Source organism: Microsporum canis, genomic scaffold, assembly GCF_000151145.1.
Source record: "Microsporum canis CBS 113480 supercont1.4 genomic scaffold, whole genome shotgun sequence".
Lineage (NCBI taxonomy): Eukaryota > Fungi > Ascomycota > Eurotiomycetes > Onygenales > Arthrodermataceae > Microsporum > Microsporum canis.
Genome location: NW_003299166.1, coordinates 2021881 through 2041083, shown reverse-complemented (window position 1 = coordinate 2041083; position 19203 = coordinate 2021881). Strand labels below are relative to the sequence as shown.

At 46.9% G+C, this 19203-nt stretch overlaps 8 protein-coding genes across 8 annotated transcripts; 5 read left to right on the top strand and 3 right to left on the bottom strand.

The window, feature by feature from the left end:
* Nucleotides 1–829: 829 nt before the first annotated feature.
* Nucleotides 830–2337, bottom strand: MCYG_04742 (conserved hypothetical protein; the record flags this gene model as incomplete). Its single annotated transcript, XM_002846959.1, has 3 exons — nucleotides 830–1572; nucleotides 1627–1785; nucleotides 1857–2337. The coding sequence occupies 3 exons, from the start codon at nucleotides 2335–2337 to the stop codon at nucleotides 830–832; spliced, it is 1383 nt and encodes a 460-aa protein (XP_002847005.1).
* Nucleotides 2338–2848: 511 nt separating this feature from the next.
* On the top strand, nucleotides 2849–6851 carry MCYG_04741 (chitinase; the record flags this gene model as incomplete). Its single annotated transcript, XM_002846958.1, has 8 exons — nucleotides 2849–2997; nucleotides 3060–3167; nucleotides 3228–3416; nucleotides 3462–3740; nucleotides 3808–3950; nucleotides 4005–5367; nucleotides 5520–6046; nucleotides 6103–6851. The coding sequence occupies 8 exons, from the start codon at nucleotides 2849–2851 to the stop codon at nucleotides 6849–6851; spliced, it is 3507 nt and encodes a 1168-aa protein (XP_002847004.1).
* A 36-nt stretch (nucleotides 6852–6887) lies between these two features.
* Nucleotides 6888–8873, bottom strand: MCYG_04740 (ankyrin; the record flags this gene model as incomplete). Its single annotated transcript, XM_002846957.1, has 2 exons — nucleotides 6888–6906; nucleotides 7111–8873. 2 exons carry the CDS (start codon nucleotides 8871–8873, stop codon nucleotides 6888–6890), a joined length of 1782 nt encoding a protein of 593 aa, XP_002847003.1.
* A 524-nt stretch (nucleotides 8874–9397) lies between these two features.
* Nucleotides 9398–10885, top strand: MCYG_04739 (conserved hypothetical protein; the record flags this gene model as incomplete). Its single annotated transcript, XM_002846956.1, has 4 exons — nucleotides 9398–9923; nucleotides 10228–10315; nucleotides 10721–10769; nucleotides 10823–10885. 4 exons carry the CDS (start codon nucleotides 9398–9400, stop codon nucleotides 10883–10885), a joined length of 726 nt encoding a protein of 241 aa, XP_002847002.1.
* A 430-nt stretch (nucleotides 10886–11315) lies between these two features.
* MCYG_04738 (Sec14 cytosolic factor) lies at nucleotides 11316–12565 on the top strand (the record flags this gene model as incomplete). Its single annotated transcript, XM_002846955.1, has 3 exons — nucleotides 11316–11527; nucleotides 11694–11817; nucleotides 11879–12565. 3 exons carry the CDS (start codon nucleotides 11316–11318, stop codon nucleotides 12563–12565), a joined length of 1023 nt encoding a protein of 340 aa, XP_002847001.1.
* A 2317-nt stretch (nucleotides 12566–14882) lies between these two features.
* On the bottom strand, nucleotides 14883–15401 carry MCYG_04737 (uncharacterized protein; the record flags this gene model as incomplete). The annotated part of the gene is made up of 4 exons (XM_002846954.1): nucleotides 14883–15077; nucleotides 15105–15172; nucleotides 15200–15310; nucleotides 15383–15401. 4 exons carry the CDS (start codon nucleotides 15399–15401, stop codon nucleotides 14883–14885), a joined length of 393 nt encoding a protein of 130 aa, XP_002847000.1.
* A 645-nt stretch (nucleotides 15402–16046) lies between these two features.
* Nucleotides 16047–17084, top strand: MCYG_04736 (geranylgeranyl pyrophosphate synthetase; the record flags this gene model as incomplete). Its single annotated transcript, XM_002846953.1, has 1 exon — nucleotides 16047–17084. The coding sequence occupies one exon, from the start codon at nucleotides 16047–16049 to the stop codon at nucleotides 17082–17084; it is 1038 nt and encodes a 345-aa protein (XP_002846999.1).
* Nucleotides 17085–17493: 409 nt separating this feature from the next.
* MCYG_04735 (conserved hypothetical protein) lies at nucleotides 17494–19117 on the top strand (the record flags this gene model as incomplete). Its single annotated transcript, XM_002846952.1, has 2 exons — nucleotides 17494–18559; nucleotides 18651–19117. The coding sequence occupies 2 exons, from the start codon at nucleotides 17494–17496 to the stop codon at nucleotides 19115–19117; spliced, it is 1533 nt and encodes a 510-aa protein (XP_002846998.1).
* Nucleotides 19118–19203: the final 86 nt, after the last annotated feature.

Sequence of the window (19203 nt, the reverse complement as noted above, 5' to 3'; positions counted from 1 at the left end):
TCATGCTCCTTGACCATTGCTTTGTATGGGTGAGGTAGTTTTATCCGATACACCTTGTCAACACGCATCACTTTGATCTAGTGCTGCACGCACTGTCAGCTTGGAAAATGCTACGTCAAACTCGTGGCGAACTCATTTCGTTCTAAGAGTACCGGGGTATAGCATGTTAACTGCTCATATGACCAATTGATAATAATGCAATCAGTAAACCTGGACGAAAAGCAGGTCTGATAGAAGGCCTAGTCTTCCGCGTAAAATGACTTCCGCCCCTTTTTCACGTAAAGGCGCGGAGATTCAACTAGAGTCCGACATGTAGTATAGAGAGAAGGCCGAAGCTTTGCCCCTCTTTTACGTAAAGATGCGGTTGTTACATAGTACTATAGCTTTAGCTGATCTATCCCGGCTCTCTCTATATATCCTTGTCTCATTATTTACATAGATAACATTTAACTATAGACCCTTAACTCCCATGGGAAGACCCGCCCGGAAGTACCTCGTTATTTTTTCCGATCCCACGGTGGACCCAACCTTGTTACTAATAACTTTAACTATTCATTAAATAACCTTGTACGAACCTCCAACCAACAACCAACAACCATCAGCCTCACCTCATGCTTGCTATCTTAACCCGGGGCCTTGGCCACCAGCTGGCATTGCGGTATACTGTTACCACTAATATACTAGGCCCGCAACGGACATACCAGCAGAAGAGCAGGGGCAAGGAATCTTTACTTGGTATAGGATCCTCTTTTGATTGCTACCGCTTAGACTATCTAGGTAGGTGTCATTTGCCCAATTAGGCCCCCATGTCCATTATACTAACATATCGCTAGACCCCGGGCACAGTTGTATTCCAATATCTAAATGGGTTGAGACAGTACCAGACGCTCGGCTGGAGACGTGCGGTGCAGCTTGTAGTAGACTCCAAAGAGGGGTTCACATCAACGAAGAGATCCACAGGGACTGCACCACGGATCACAATCGTTCCGCAGCTGTCTCCATCCTGGGCTTGTACGTAATTGCCGCATTTGTCCGTGGTGCCCTTTGCGATAGTTCCATTTGGTGCGGGAACAATATCGTCTGAGTATCCGTCTCCGGAGCCCCCTGGCCCGCCACCATTTCCATTGCCTGGGTTCGATGAATTTCCAGGAGGTAAGCCCTCATAAGCGCCCCCTGGAGGTGTGACACAGATGAATGTACCCCAGGATGGGTTTGCACCCACAATATTAGTACAGAGGGAGTCAAGGCCGGGATTCCATGTAACAAGTTCCTTCCATCCCGTACCGTGGCTGATAGCGATGTCCACGCAGTTATCATTTGGCTTCACTGAGTACGTCGAGTTGCAAGATTGCGGCAAACACAGGTTGATACCGACACCGGGACTATCACAATTTCGAAGGCCAGAGTTGATATAATAAAGTGTTGCAGCAGATACCCCCTTTTTACTAGCAATACTGTCACAAGTATCACCTTGTTGGGTCACGTACTTTCTATCAGAATGGCACGCTTCCGGTAAGGTTGTATTTCCTGGGCTCTCAATAGGCTTAGTTGGAGAATCCGGTTGATTGCAGCCTATACTCATGTTAGAGAATATTCTGACAGTAACACTTCAACACAGCAACCTACTTTTTATCACGAAATCGAGCCTTTCCGCATACAAATTATCATAAGCTGAGTATGGTGATTGCTGCATGAGCCTAAGCTTAGCACCATAGCAGTATGAGCAAAGCTGATCTCGTGGCATATCGCTAATCTCCTCAACTGCGGGCCAGGATTCAATAATGTCTGTCAACAAAGTAAGTGTGTCAGTCATGTCTGTGATGCGATCTCCAAGTTTATGGAATTAAATATCTTACCATTACAATACTTCATTGACTTATTGTCCTTTAAACAGGTCTCATTCCAGCCAGTGTGAATTCTGTCTAGCAAAGCAACAACAGGATAACCAGGAGCAAGCTCTGGCGATTGGGCACATGCCCCGAGGATTCGTCTGTGCGCCGTCATTAGAGCATTACCACACGTAGGCATGCATACAGAGTCCGTTAGCAAGGGATCCTGTAACGAGCCATGGTAGACTCTCTGCCCTAAAGTCGAAACGAAAGCATTGCAGTTGATATTTTGGTATAAAACTTGCTCACAGGTAGACGTAAGTCCTACTCCTGTCAAGGTGCCGGTTGCTGCGAGCTGAAAGCCCATAGGGGTAGTTCCACGCTTTTCGAGCATGTGGCTATGGCCATGGCGTGGTCGAAAGCTGGTAGCACCGGTGAAACTGAAGAAACAAATGAGATACATAAAAATAACTGTCCATACCCCAGACAAGCCTTCAAAAACGGCCATGACTGCTGTGGAATGGGAGAAATATATTTTTGGTGCAATGTACTTGCTTTCTAAGATATTTCTATTAAGAAGACAATTGAAACGAGAGAGTTGTGGTGGGAAGCAGGCAGAACTCCAAGGTATGTCGCCTCGATCAAATATCTTACCTGCTAAGTCATTATTATCACATGTCCAGTAATCCACCTTCCGCTATACGAATAACTACATGGATTAAACCGCTATTGCATCTATCAGAGTTTTAATTTTCGGTGCCTGTAGTTGCAAGCTTCAAGGAACTAAATAACCAAGGTTCTTTTACGTCAATCGCCTGGGCCTTTCTTGCCCTTGCATAAGGGCGCACAGTCATCCCGAGGGAAAAGTGCACCTTACCCGATGAGCTGATATTCTTGGGTTATTTAATATCTTCTACGCTCATTAGCTTTTGTTTTATAGACATTTCTCATTTTGTTTTCCTATCCAGTGCACTCTTACTCACTACCCAGCCAGCCGTCAGTTGGCTCCATCAGCCATGATGGCTAAGCTCTCCTCATTTTTTACTCTCTTTACTTTACTTTTTCACGTACAGCTCTCACTTCAACAAGACTGTAGTGCCTCTGTACCTTGTCCAATAGGCTGTTGTAGCAAGGCGGGCTACTGTGGCCTTGGTCCAACATTTTGCGGGTTCGTTCATTTACGACCATCTGCGAAACAAATGACCGGAGCAGAATGCTAACAATACATAGAGATGATTGCGTGAACAATTGCGACCAGAAGGCCGAGTGTAATGCTGGATGGCCGGACTCTAAATGGAGCACCGCAGAAACATGTCCTCTCAATGTTTGCTGTAGCAAGTAAGGGACCCTACCCCTGAAGTTGCATCTAGATGCCTGTCATGTTAATTAATCTACTAGATTCGGTTTCTGTGGAACTACGAAGGAATTCTGCGGTGAAGATAATGGTGTCAAACGCCCATCTTGTGATATCGGTAGCACCCAAATCAAAAGGGTCATTGGTTATTACGAAGGATGGTCCTTAACAGAGAGGTCATGCTATTCTATGATACCGGAAAAAATCCCTTATGGGGTATACACCCACCTGAAGTGAGTCTATGTTACCCTGCTTTATAAGTCTCTAACTAACAATAGTGGCAGTTTTGCATTCGCGACTATTGACCCAGCAACATTCAAAATCAAACCCGGTGACTCTAATACAGAATATCTTATGCAGCGCATATCTTCTATCAAGCTTATTCAACCTGACATAAAGATTTGGATTGCTGTGGGCGGGTGGGCATTTAACGATCCGGGGCCCACTGCATCTATCTTCAGTGACCTCACTGCGAGCGAGAGTAAGCAAGAAGTATTTTTTGACTCGTTAGTCAAGATGATGAATACTTTCGGATTTGACGGGATTGATATCGACTGGTACGTTGCCCCTTAACTTCATTTTAATACCTTGAGGCTAAGAATAGTTTGTCGCTTACTTTATTAGGGAGTATCCTGTTGACAAAGATCGCGGCGGCCGTCACGAGGATTTCAAGAACTTTGTCTCCTTTATAAAGAACCTAAAAAATAGAATGAGCGCTGATGGCCAAAAGAGAGGGGTCTCCTTAACTTTACCGTCAAGTTACTGGTGTAAGCATTTACCTCGTTTCCCCTTTCCCTACATATCCTAATATAGACTTGCAGATCTTAAGCATTTCGATATCGTCAACCTAGAGAAACATGTAGACTGGTTCAATCTCATGTCTTATGATATCCATGGCGCCTGGGATATCGGCCAAAAATGGACGGGCTCCTTTCTTAACTCTCACACCAATATGACTGAGATTCAAGATGCCTTGGACCTCCTATGGCGGAATAACATCAATCCCGATAAGGTAGTCTTAGGAATGGCTTTCTACTCTCGCAGTTTTACCATGGAAAGTACAAGCTGCACTGAGCCAAAGTGTGGTGCTCTATCTGGCGGAATCGCTGGGAAATGTTCTCATACTACAGGAGTTTTACTCAATCCCGAAATCCAAGATATTATTAAAGAGAAAGGACTAACACCGAAACTTCATCGCAATGAGGCCGTCAAAGTTGTTAGCTGGGATAACCAGTGGGCGTCATTTGATGATGAGGTAACTTGGAGGATAAAGCTGAATGTGGCAAGATCTCAATGCATCAGCAATATTATGGTTTGGGCTATTAGCCAGGACGATGATAAAGATACCAACGCCAAGGCACTTGTTAAGGCCGCAGGACGTGAAATAAGGGCCTGGCCTGATTTCACTGCTCAGCCCTCTAAAGAACCGCCGGTAAAGGCTACCGTTGTGAAGCTTTGCAGGTGGACAAATTGCTCTGAGGACTGCCCTAAAGGCTTCAAGAGCGTTCCTCGCGATGGGACGGATCTCTTGATGACGCATACTATTGGATGCGACATATACCCAGGCCATGGTACTTCTAAAGGCTGGCAATCCGTATTCTGTTGTCCTGGGGATCTGGAGATTCCCAAGTGTCGCTGGCGGGGACATAGAAACTCAGGCGCCTGCCAGCCTGGTTGTGAAAAGGGAGAAGTGGAAGTTGGCACCTTAGCTGAGGGCTGTTCCTCAAAACACCAAAGCGCGTGTTGCGACGAAAGCACTGCTGTGGCGCCCTTTAAAGATTGCAAATGGCATGGCTCAGCTCCAATTTGCGCGAAATCGGGGCAACATGCTGATTGTAGTACAGAATTTCCCCATTTCGTTTTCGCTGCAAGCGCTGGGGCCGGCGGGGAGCAGACTTGTAGCCAAGGTTCAAAAAGCTACTGTTGCAAAGAGCCACCTCCTGATTTTGCTACTGACTGTCAATGGTACAAGAAAGCTACTGACCACTACGGGACTCCAATCATCTGCGAACCATCTTGCCCTGAGGACCAGATTCGACTAGCCATACATTTGGGCGATTGTCAGGTTGGAATGCAAGCATACTGCTGCAAAGGCAAACCCCCTCCAAAATTGGAGCCTCGAGGCAACGATGATGATATCTTTGCCGAGGGTGAAATTAAGGAATTCAGGTCATTGCTGAAAGAGTATGTAAATCTCAACATTCGTCCTAACTCCCCATCCTCCGCATTGCCTAGTGATAGAGTGTTTCTATTTGCTCAATTACAGGCTGTTTAACCGACCTTACCTTTTAAGGGAACGCCCAAGTGTTTATATATATCTAGCTAACATTACACAGTTACGTGAAGAATCCTACTTGTCCGGCAGAGATGTTGCATCCTTCATTGCATCCAATATATGAGGGATCCAGGAAACGATCTCTTGTACTAGAAGCAAGAGAATCCGAAATCCTGCACGGGAGAGCTATCGACTGCACCATGGACAACTGGATAAAGCTCGTTTCATACTTAGCTCTAATTCTATCGAAAAATACCCCAGAGATGGTCCCATTCAGGCTCGTCTGGAGTAGCGAGTTTATAGTCCACTTCGACTCCATCCTTGAGTCTTCGAGCTTAGGCCAACTTTTACACAGCCGCCATCTCGACAGTCGTGGCTTGGCCGAACGGGTTCTATACGATCCTCAAAACACGGCAGCTGGAATAAGGCGAGATCGAAGTATAGCGGAGATAATATGTGAAAGGACAACGCGGCCCACACATTTACAGAAAAAGGCCAAACCAGCTCTTGAGGACAGTGGTCTATTGGAAGGAAAGGCAAAAAATTCCACTCTCGAGGGCCGTCGTATAGTAGTATGGCCGACGCGGCGTAAGTTACCAAGAATTTCATAAAAGAGGAATCCGATAATCTGACGTTTTCAATAGACACCAATCCTGGTACCCCCACCATTAATACTGTATTGAATGGCGTCAATTCTGGCCGCTTGACACTGCATTATGCTCGGTGGGAATGGGCAGAGGGCACACAATCAAATGCTCCGGCAGGCCCGTTCCTAGAACTCGCATATTGGATTGGCCGGACCCCTGGAGTACAAGACTCAAATTCGGAGCTGAACAGATATCGAGACCTGGAGAGAGCGCTTGGTGATGACTGGGTTATTTTCCATTTGCATATGGATCCGGAGTCTGAGATATTACGGAACGTGGGCGGCCGTACTTATATTGGCATTACATACATCACTGTGTTTCATTCCCAAGATTATCGTGGGCATGAAAGAGGCTGGCGAGTGCAGGTCACGCAGACAGGATATGAGAATGAGAGGGATGGGTTCGATTGCCCGCAAGACGAATATAGTTCTGCATGGTATATTGGAACAGTTCATGACGCCTCACAACTTTCCCCTGAAGATCAAGCCTTCTATATGGAACTAGACACCTGGGGCAGACGCCTATTCAATGACGGCTACACTGGTCGTTTAGGTACATCTGCTATTATACAGGGCGGAGGCACATTGGCCAACGGAGACATCGACCCGAACAACTATGGCTATATCGTCCGCCGTAATGGGATGTCCGCGGTGCTCAACAACCGAGATCCTTATGGGGTTAACTTCCTCCTACGCAATGGAGAATTCATCATGGGATACCCGCCACCAGAGCGTGATGAACTGTGATTTGTTCCTTGGGTAACAAGGAGCTCGTATAATTAACTAAACTTTTCGTCTTCTACTAAAAGATATGTATATAGATATATATATGGAGTCACACACATGCTACATTAATACTCTATTGCTACGGTGGGTATACTTAACACCAAACTTACCAGACATTTGATCTAATGAATATTTTTGTACGAAGTATATATGAGGATAAAGTCCATCCGCTGTCTTTGTGTGTCGGGCAATAACCCACATGTCAAATTACTCTCCTTACCATTCCGGCCACCAAAGGGGCAATCCATTGACAGCGGCCCAGCCATAGACGCCCCTGCCGTTGGCATCTTCATCCTCATAACCCGCACCATGAGTCAGTAGTAGCTTGATAACCTGCTGCCTCTTTGCTATACTATATTCACGTCCGTAGACTGGCTGTGCATATGCAGCACATAGTGCAGGTGTTGAATTGGTACTGTCTCTCGCAACGGGATTGGCGCCGTGCCGTAGTAGCGCCTCTACTACGGTGACCGACCCGTTGCTTGCTGCCCAGTGTAACGGTGTCTGCTCGCTGGCGATCGGAGGTTGTTCCTGTAGAGAAAGTTTGAGATGATAGCCCACGGGCCTATACTTGTCTATATTGCCTGGCACAACGGCCCGCGCCTCAGTATCTGCACCAAGGCTGATAAGACGGTCTATGAGAGCTGTGACCCCTTCATGATACCTATCACTAACATCGGCGACACGGTGTAGGGCTGTCCACCCTTCCTCGGTTGTATCTGTGGCCTTCGCGCCGTGGTCAAGGAGTAAGTTGACGACTTGTAGCATCTCTACACCCCCCAATTTTTCTGAGAGAGCGAATATGAGAGCCGTCCAACCTGAAGAAGACGTTTCGTTGATACATGCTCCGTCAGCAAGTAGCCTCTCGACGATTTCTACCTGGTTCCCATTTGCTGCCCTGTGGAGCAGTGTCTCGCCATAGAGAGTTGTAACGAAGATGTTGGGGTTGCTGTGGTAATCTAAGCAACGCTGGAAGAGCGAATATGTCCCGTAGTAGGCAAGTATATGCATTGGTGTCTGTCCAAAGTTATCCGTAACAAAGACCGAGGCTCCGTGTTGTAGTAGCATCATAATAGCGTCCGTATTATAGATCTCGCGAGGTTGTTTATAAGGCGGACGGCGCTGTTTTACCATGGCGCCTGCGATCGCTGTTTCGCCCTTCTTGTTTCTAATATGTACATCCGCGCCTCGCTCAAGTAGAACTCGTACTGCTCCAACAGTATCGGGTGAAGAAGCACTGATATGCAAAGCAGTGTTACCCGAGACAGGTTGTTGAATATTTATCCTTGCGCCAGCGTCGAGCAGCAGTTCGATGACCCTCCCCTGCTTTTGCGGGCGCATGTCAACCGCCGCAAGACCGCGTTCTGTTAGCATTATCCTATGGGACGCTGCTCTCAACAGCGCTTCATCGAGACCATCCTGTGTCACCTTACCGCCCTGGAGAAGTGCTTGGATAACATCATCCTCCCACCGCACAGCGCCCAAAAACAGTGCAGCATCCATCTCATCCGCATCCATGGCCCGCCAGGCACAAAGGTCACTCACAATCCCGTCGAAGCCCTGTAACGCGGCCTGACTAAGCGCGGATAGACGGATCTTTGCCGACTTGCGTTGGTTTGAAAGATGGTCGAGTGATGGTTTGTGTACGCTTGGGAGATCATGCGCCACGCCGTGATCCCATAAGATCTTGACGATGGCGCGCTTCCCCCATATCGCAGCCAGCACCAACGAGTTCTCACATTCGTAGCTAGAGCAATCGGGAGGCTTCTCAGAGTCTGCCCCTGCGTCGAGCAGTATCCGCACCGCATCAGGTTGGTCGCTAGTAATAGCAACATGCAGCGCAGTCCCGTAGGAGGACCCGCGTTCCAGGTCACAGTTTTCACTGATGAGGGCCCGCAGCTTGATGATGTCGTTCTTGTGAGCGGCGAGATGTAGTGCGAGTTCCGGATTCTGAAGCGTATTGTCCCTGCTAAAATTTGCCATTGTATTGGATAATACGGAGTACTCTCTGTACCTTGATAAACGGCATCGCGAGGAAGGCTACAGGCCACCAAGTGCTTTACATATTGTTGTTATTGATTACCCTGGCATGGACATGGGGTGTTCGGAACGGAACAACGTTGCTTCTAAAAGTGTTTCTGTTAGCTTTCTGCTGATGCATCGGCCTCAGCTTTCTCATAGGGGGCATACCAGGGAAGGGCTTGCTGTTAGATGTGCTTTTTCCTCAGATTCTTATGCTCTTGTACCTGTGGACGTTGCAAAGCTCGACCAAAATCTATCAAATCTCCATCTCGAGTCAAAAGCGGTTTAGCCTTTGCTGACTAAATCGGCTTACGTAAATATATTTGTGATATATTTCATTTAGTTAAAAGAGTCAGAGAACTCAACGACGCCCACCACGATATCCTAACTAACATATTCCCCCACGGCCTCATATTTGGTCTATGGTCACTTTAAAGGACTTGACATAATGATCAGCCAAGAAAGGAGACACTGCTAAGATTACCATGGGTGAAATTGGCGAATACTGGCGTGATGTCAAAGAGCACAGAAAGCGGGTGAAAGAAAATCGGGAAAGAAACCCACCAAGACGAAGATGCTTCGACTGGATGGTGACCAGCGGCGTAAATTACGCAAAGAACCGATCCTCTTTCAAGTCATACGACCATATCGGAGCAGTAACGCTTTCCTCAGGCGTTCGTGTTATCGGCGTTGGGACTGTTGAACTTCAAGTCCCGAGGACACCAAATAACCCAGAAGTCCACACGCTTGTGCTGAATAACGTGTTACATACCCCGGATTCTGTCTGCAACGGATTTAATCCTGCGCTACTGGGAGGCACCACGTCCTTCTCAGAACCGCTACAGAGCTACGAAAAAGGCGGTCGGCCATCCTACTATGCCACCATATTCTGTGGACTATGGAGGCTTGTGCTAGATGGGGAGCCGGAGGGAGAATCGACACTCCCCGAACTGAAACGCAACGGTGCCATGTTATCCTTAAGCTTATTCCTCACAGATGAAGATGAAGATCGTTTATTTGGCTAGGCAAAATGAGAGCCAAGTTTGTACACCACCCATGGTTAAGGTATGCCTTACCCACATGTCCCCATCGCAGTGTGTAGTCCATGGCCCAGTACCAGTGCTGCAAAATAGGCTTTATTTCCATACATTTTCGGTCTGTTTCGGTTTCAACTTATTCCTTCTTACACGGCTACCCCGCTAATTTTACCCTCCTATCTGCCATGTATATAATAGCTTAGAATTCAACATTTATTGACAATGAAGCAGCCATTTACCAATTTATACCGCTATGTAAATACGACAAGTCTTTCTAGTTTGGCAGTATTATGCAGATCGTGTCATTCCGATGAAAGTAATAATAAAATTTGTAATGATTAGTTATGGGATGAAGAATAAACTAAGGTAGGCGTGGGTACCAACCTTACCATCGTCTATCCAAGTCAGGGTTAATGATTACTGTGAACATTGAATACAGAGATAATCAGTTTATTTATTATGTTACTAATTTTACCCCTAACTACCTAAGCAATAGAAGTTGAACGTTTTATGGTCATTTACTTGACTCCTGCATGGGTATTTATCGTAGTCAGGCATCCTCCTTTTTCATTATAGGGAGTTGCACGATACAAATATGTATTTCTAGGTCTACTAATGAGGCCCATAAAGTGTTGCTAGTAAAACATAAAAGTCTTTAAGCCGACAAGTAACTTCGTCTTAGCTCTCGACTTTGGTTGTTCGGTCACAGTTTGCCAGCTTCTTGAATTGGACTTCTGACTGTGAGCGCTGGAGTATCCACCAAGTAACTAGGGCTACCGCTAGTGCTAATAGTCCAGATAAGTTCAGCTCTGATGGAAGGGTATGTATCGGACCATCTCCAAATAGTACCGAGTCGTTGTCATCTGCTTATAGGCATTCATGGTCACAATTAACCGCCAAAAGAGGAATACCAGAGAAGGACCTGCTGTTTATTAGATGTACTTTCTCCTTGGATATTTATACATTAACCTATGGAGGCTTGCATGGCTCGACCAAAATCTATCAAATGTTTTAACAAGGAAGAGAATCTCCATCATTTGGCTTGCGATTAGGCCTGACGTCCAAGCCAGAGTGGATGACATAATCCAACAGATTGCTTTGTCCAAAACGACTTAGCTTTTGCTGACTAAGTCATCGAAGGAAAATATATTTGCCGATGTATTCCTTACATAAGCAAAAGAAGAGCTCAAAAAAAAAAAAAAAACACATAAAAAAGAACGTTTTGACCTTTCGACCGTTTTTTATCCAGAGCTCAAAACTCCGGCATATAAAGCTATTCTTCCGGCGTTAGAGAACTTTTCGGTTTACTTCTTCCTAGCTTCGTTCATTCCTTTAATTTTCGGTCTATCCCTTTTAGTAGCTTACCATGGATTTGAATCCCAAATATGATGACTATGACTTCCCGGTTGAGGCGGCGACTCAGCAGGATGGACATCCGGGACACTTGACTGAACAGCAGATTGCTTCGGTTCACCAGTTACGAATGTTGCTGGAGGCTGAAGGATACACGGAACGCCTGGATACCTTGACATTGGTATGGCAGCAGAATATCGGTGAAGGAGAGGGGGCAAACATGGAGTGAGAGCTACACTTGCTAATGAAATATATGGTCGGATGATAGCTGCGATTCCTCCGAGCACGCAAGTTTGACGTTAATCTGTCGAAGCAGATGTAAGGCTAAGGATATTCTGGTCTGTCTATAGATAGATTAACTGACAAAGAATGAATTACTGACCACCTACAGGTTCATTGACTGCGAGAAGTGGCGAAAAGATATCAAGCTAGACGAGATTCTCCCTTTCTGGGATTATCCTGAGAAGCCCGAGGTTTCAAAATACTATAAACAATTCTATCACAAGACGGATAAGGTTTGGACCTCAGGATAGAGCTCTTTTTTCTCACCATTGATTGATGTCTTATACTACCTAGGATGGCCGACCTATATACATTGAAGCTCTCGGTGGCATTGACCTGACTGCCATGTACAAGATCACCACCGCCGAACGCATGCTTACCAACTTGGCTGTCGAGTACGAGCGTGTCTCCGATCCCCGCCTCCCTGCTTGCTCCCGAAAGGCTGGTTCCCTTGTCGAAACCAGTTGCAGCATCATGGATCTCAAGGGTGTTACGCTTACTAAGGTGCCTTCAGTCTATTCCTATGTTCGCCAGGTTTCTGTAGTCTCTCAAAACTATTATCCTGAACGTCTAGGAAAGCTTTATTTGATCAACGCCCCGTGGGGTTTCTCTACGGTCTGGAATGTTGTCAAGGGTTGGCTTGATCCTGTTACCGTTGGCAAAATTCATATTTTGAGTTCTGGATACAAGACGGAATTACTCAAGCAAGTTCCCGCCGAGAACTTGCCCAGGGAGTTTGGCGGCAACTGTGAGTGTGAAGGTGGCTGCATGAACTCCGATGCCGGCCCCTGGCATGACCCCAAGTGGGTTAGGCCCGCTAAGTGGGAAAGAAAGAAGGAGGAAAGCAAAAAGGAGCGAAAGGATGAAAAGAAGGAGGAAATTCCAACTGCTGCGGCCGCCGCTCCTGATCCTGAGAAAAGAGAGAGTCCTGAGACGGCTGGAGTTGAGTCCACCCCGTCTGTTCCTGCTACTGGAGCTTAAATGGCCCAAATATTGGTTAGAATTTCCTATATAGGCTATACTAGCCAATAGAAACATATATTTTGCAGGTTGACGATGGTCTCTGGGCAACGAAGCAAATACTGCAGTAGTAGATCTACGTTTTTGATGTATTAGGCTCATGTAAGTGTATTGCCTTAATGGCTATCATATTAAACCCCTGATAAATGCCTCCTACGTTATTCTAACTTGGGTCAGACTGAATGAGGCCGCCCTTATACAATATCGCCGATCATTTAGTTTGGCCCCCATGAAAAGAGATGTCATAGTTCAGAATACTGTTAGCCAGAAGGGAACGAAGGGGCATATCAATGGCGACCACTGCCTCAGCAGTTGGGATATTGCGACAATATCACAAGAGTATTATGCAGTGGTCTCTAACCACTCCATATACTCCTGATAGACCTCCGGTCTCGTCTAGAATCCCTTAAGTGGTCTTTGTGCTGACTTCTTCGACGTAATAAGGTTGAAAACAACTCCCTCTATATTCAAGTCTGTTCCCTGAACGTCGATTCTCTTCCAGAGCTGCCACCCCGGCTGCACCTGAAATCAGAAAATCCTTTGCTATAGGATTTACAAATTTTTAATGGTGACTTTGATATTGCTAACCATCTAAGAAACAAATTATATGCTAGGAATTAATAACCCCATAACGAAATATGTCCTATAAATATTATAGTATGGGTGGCCGTGGTTACCTAAAACAGTTGGTGAGAAACGAGAATGAATTTTCTTAGGGCCCTTCGAGTATCTAATGGTGGTGACTACAATCTCAGCTGGGTATCTGGGATGTATCGACTACTGGTCACATTTGTTTTGAGATTGTCAATTCGGCAAGTTTAGACCTCCGTAGGAAATATAATAGTTTCGACGGCCAGAGAATCGTTACGGAGAATTAACTAAGTAAAATTTTTAGGTTCTCTCTCGGAGTGTTTGTATGGTTGCCAACTTCACCCTCTTGAATCCTTTATAGATAATATTGATATTGGCACCGGACGGATTGTGGCGGCCCATTTGAACAAAGGATGTAGAATGGGCGTCCAGCTTCTGATAATTAGAAAATCAGAATATATAGGAAACTGTTACTAGTCAATTCAGATAGAACGTCTGATTATTTTGAAACCGCGAGCATTTAGCAATAGAGCCTTTTAATCCTTGGTTGTTCAACCTGTACAAAAATAACATTAGTTAACTAACGTTTGAACTAATGCGGAACAGTGGAGAATTTACTTTATTAGATCCACTAACTGCGTCTAGCGTCGAGGTTTAACGGCAACTTTAAAGTTTAAAATGCCCATCGAAAGAGGACTGGACAACAGTATGTATAAAGTAGGAGGCAAACAAGAGCTCCCTTTATTTGACTGTACGATTCTAAGATGTGTACACAAGCTTTCCCTGCTTTTAGTACAGGGTTCCTCGTAGAAAACCCCTATTGTTGGTTCTGACTGCTGCACACATACTGTTATTCATATCGCCTCAAGTGGATGAACCATGTGATAGTTCTAGTATCCATTTAAATGTGTATCCCACGGTAGTAATACTCTGGTAAATAGTGGATGCTCGTTAGTATTAGTTACGGGTTGTTTACTTCTGACGTGATAAAATTTATTAGTTAGCTTTCAAAAAAAAAACAGAACGTTCACCTTCTCTGGACCTGCAATCTAGTTTATAGGGGTAGAGTTCTGATGGTGAGCCGAGGATGCCGAGTTTACACTTGAATTCACTAATTCCCCCCTGCAAGTTTTATGCGGATACACAGATCAAAAAGGATATGGGATGTTGGTATTAATGGTGTGTAGACAATATATATGGGGATAAACAGATTATGCACGGTCAATTGTTCACTTCGCTTCCCCTTTCTATGATCGAGTTGAATCTCGGGCACAGAACAAGCTTATGCCCGACCCACCAAAGTGTTTGAAAGCTCTTTGGAAAGAGTTGGACGAAATCTAGCCTGATGAAATACATTGACTGGATGTGAAGTGTATGATTTTTTTTTTTAAAAAAAAAAAAAAACAGGAGAATATCAAGCAATGTTACACCCCTCCCACCGTGACCCGACTGGATTTGAGTCTCAGTTAGCTTCGTCATGGAGATGTTTAATATAGGTATTATTTTGGGTATATCTGCTTTGGGATACAAGGTATTGGAAAAAATTTATGCACCGTAGCATACCATGCATTGGATAATAGACCATGGCGTGGGGGATTAGGAATGGCCATTTGTGGTTGAAGGCCTAGTACAATCTAGCAATTTGAATGATAATATCAGGCTACATACATCTACTTGGAGTTAGGCCCTATTCGAGCTCAACTTCAACGAGGAAAAATCGTAGTCTCTTTAAGACATTTGAGCTATATAACGTTAAAGCCGATAGTGTTGTGCTTGGTAACAAACGGGTAGCCTTCAACTGGATGTCACCAAGGAGAGTATTTAGATGGCTACACCTGGTAACTCCCTTGTTGGCGGCAAAGACTACGTAAATCTCAAGTGTCTGTAGTAACTGTAAGGCCTAAATAGCAAAATATCTGTTGAAATAGACCGTGAGAAAGTATTGCAGGGAGATATATCTCAAGTTGCAAGCCATCTCTCACAGTTCCATGGTCAAATGCTGACCTCTAGGTTCCAAGAAGCTTACACCGTATTGACCAGGCCATTTGAAATACTTTGCCTTGGCTTTATGTCGTGAACATTCGTTGCCATGGTAAGCCTTTGTAGTATAACTATCTCAGCATGATATAGTGATAGCATGCAGTCCTAGTCTGATAAGCCCTGTTCAGAGATGCCAGGAAATGTAACTACCTGCTTTCTTCTCCATATACACTGCCGCATCTTTGCTAGCAGTAAGATTGTGTACTCTCTCACCTGCTAATGATGTATGACTTCAGGTATATAGAGAGACAAGGCCGTCAGAAGAATCTCGGTTACGAAAAGATTTGTTATTAAGATTCAAATATTAATTTTTATATAGAAATACTCGCGAGGTACACTGGTCACTGTGTAGCCTTATAATCATCGACAATCTGCACTCAACATTGTCCGGATTATCTCTAATCAACCAGCTGAACAGTTGGAGGAGGCTGTGTCTCATCCTATATAACTATCAGAATCATATTCAGAGTCAATACGCATCCCAAACGGGATCTACTTATGATGAATCCATGTCAACGATCCTACACTGATTGACACAGAATCCTCCCGGAAGGATTCTCAATTTCCTTCGATTTCCTCTTATGGGCTGTCGATATAGACGAAGTCGGCTACATCAGAGTCCAGAACGATCAAAGAGAGGCTTTGGCGAGAGAGTGTGATGTTTTGCCCGCCTGATGCTTCTGTCCAGCTGATGATGCTTAGGCTGTTGATATATAAACCAGCCACGATACCCAGGCAACCACATAACAGACACTGCTGGACTGAACGAACCGATCAAGAGTCAAGATATAATAACTACACCTACGATATGATGACCCAGAGCATGATGACGCTTATCGCCCAGCCGGCTGAAGACTTTGGGAAGATCGAGTCGTGCTCTAAAGCATGTGTATCTCTAGCAGACCAGGTTCCAACGCTGGAGGATATTGACACGCGCGGCCAGAACAGATGGACAGAGCACAAAGAGCAGACGATACGAGGGCCATACGACTACATCACCTCGAAGCCCGGCAAGGAGTTTCGAACGCAGCTGCTGAGCGCGTTCAACGTCTGGCTGAAGGTGTCACCCGATAGCCTGCAGTGTATATCAGGTGTGATACGCATGCTACACAACGCCTCTCTGCTCGTCGACGACATTCAGGACAACTCGAGGCTGAGGAGAGGCCGACCAGTGGCCCACAGCGTTTTCGGGGTAGCCCAGACGATCAACTCGGCTAATTTTGTGTATTTCCTCGCGCTGGCGGAGTTGCAGAAGCTGCCACACTCGAAAGAGGCGATGGAAATATTCACCGCTGAGATGCTCTCGCTGCACCGTGGCCAGGGGATGGATCTCTTCTGGCGAGACACGCTGAGCTGCCCGAGCGAAGACGACTATCTGGAGATGGTGTCGAACAAGACGGGAGGCCTCTTTCGACTGGCCATCAAGCTGATGCAGGCTGAGTGTGAGACGAAAGTCGACTGCATGCCGCTCGTCAACCTTCTGGGCCTCATCTTCCAAATCACAGACGACTACAGGAACCTGGCCAGCCTGGATTACACGCGGAAGAAGGGATTCTGCGAGGACCTAACGGAGGGCAAGTTCTCATTTCCTGTCGTACACAGCATCCACGCGCAGCCCGGTAACGGGGAGCTGCTTCACATCCTAGCACAGAAACCGGGCGAGTTCGAATACGAGATCAAGCAGCATGCAGTCGGCTACATGGAGAACACAGGCAGTTTCGCATACACTCGACGGGCGGTGGAAGTGCTTCTGGCCAAAGCCCGGGCTGCAGCGAGGGAACTGGATGCCCAACATGGCTGCAGCAACAACGCCATCCTCGCCCTGCTGGACAAGGTCGCTCGCCTCTGACTGTATTCATACGTTAGTATATATATATATATGACTACTAGGCAAATGCTTCTAGATTTCTTTGCCCTTCTTCAAGACTATTTATCGGATATCAACAGACTATCAAATCCAACAGATCAACACGGAGCTTGGCCAATAGAGTGGATTGCCCCTGAAACTACCGACATGAAACTAAATATTTAGCTGACGTTACTTTTTCCTTCATTCTTCCTCACTCTTCGGCAAGGATATGCGTTTGAGATTTCGCCTGGATGAACTAGCATGGATAGGAAATTGGCCGCTCTCGTTGTCTTTGCCCCTTTTGGTGGTTTGTTTTGATCAATAGGATTTTATCTGTCGTTTACCATTACTGCTATCTGCTGGTGGGAATTAGATCTTTGACAACAAGAGAAAAAAAAAAGACAAGAAAATGAGCGAAGCTATTGATATACCGAGTGTAGATGCCCAAGGCGTCGCCCGCGAGCTGTCTCGGTCTCCCTCTCTCTCGCCTACGCCCGCCATATCCTCCTGTCCCTCGCCGGGCCGCACCTTTTCGACCGTCTCGTCCATCTCGAACTTCTCGGGCGATGCGAGGTCGTCTGTTCTCTCGTCTGTCTCGACGGGCTCCCGCAGGAGAGGCTACGTACGTCCGCAGGGCGCCACGTTTGCCGAGTCAGCGAAGAACCGGGAGAGTGTGATGAGTTTAGGCAGCATTGCCCACCTTCAGTACTACTTTGCTCGGACGGGGCTGCTGGACGGGAAGGGAGCCCAGATGGCCAGGGCTAAGAAGAAACCTACGGAGGTAGATGTACCGAAGCTCACGCTCAGTCAAGAGGTACATCTGGACGGCGACCTGGTTGAGAGCCCCATTGAAGCGTTTGGGGAGTTTGGAGCAGACAATGACACTGCTGGGTGGGATGAAGACGAACATGAACCGCTTATGCTGCCACCAACAGTGAGCACATACAGCATAAAGACACACTATATACCGCCGCCACCGGACCTGACTGCCCTCAGACATGATCTACAGACTGCTCTGGAGAAGGCGAGGAACGTCCTGACGGCGAGCAAGGATGAACTGGCAGCCCAGCAGCTGGCGGCGAGCGAGCTAACTACGAACGAAGAGAAGGAAGATGGACTGCCACAGGCAGAAGCAGAAGCAGAGGCAGAGGCGGAGGTAGATGAAGATGAGAGTAATAAAGACGAAAAGAAGAAGCAGACTCCCTCGAAGAAGCAGCAGCAGCAGCAGAAAGGCTGGGATGAGATACAGGGGATGCATATACTCGATCTGGTCACTCTGGCCATACGAGCAGCGAGGATCTACTATACTGCCCATGAACACCCTGAGCGACTGGCCCTGATCAAGAGCGAGAAGGAGATCAGAAGCGAGCTGCTGTCTGTACTAGAGGTGCTGAAGAGGTGGGCGTCACGGTCGTTTGCCGGCGGACTAAAGGACAAGGAACGGTCCTCGATCCTCGACTGGATCGACGGCATCGGTGTCATGCTCGACCAGGAGCGCAAGATGGAAGAAGGAGAACGCCATAAGCGCAAGAGCTGGACCTGGACGAGCGGCGACTGGACCGGCAGAGCGTGAGAGGGAGTATCAGTTCTTGCAGAATCTGCCCTCTGGGGTGGCCAACCCGCTGCCTGCCTGGGATGACCCTGCACTGCAGGACGACCAAGCGCTGCCCACGGCCTTCCTGGCCCGTCTGCGGGACGGCCGGGACCTGGTACGCTTCCACAACGAGGCCGTCAAGCTGTCGTACCGTCCCTTTGGCGAGATCAAGACGTTCCACCAAGACGTGGCCAAACCGTACCGGATGGCTGACAACCTGCGCTACTGGGTCAAGGCGGCCGAGATACGCTGGGAGATGCGTCTGGAGGTCGACGTGATGGGCGTAGTGACCGGGGACAAGCCGGAGGCCTGGAGGGGCTTTGATGCTGCCATCCTGCAGTGGTGCCGGGGAGTCAGGGAGGAGGTGATGAGTGATTGGAGCACTCGTGAGAATGAAACCGGAGTCAAATCTCCTTCGTCACTCACCCCATACGGATGACGCGGAGTTCTTTCGCTTCTTCTTCTTCTTCCTCTTCCTCTTCCTCTTCTTCTCTTCTCCTTCTTTTTTTCTCCCTCTCCGTCCGG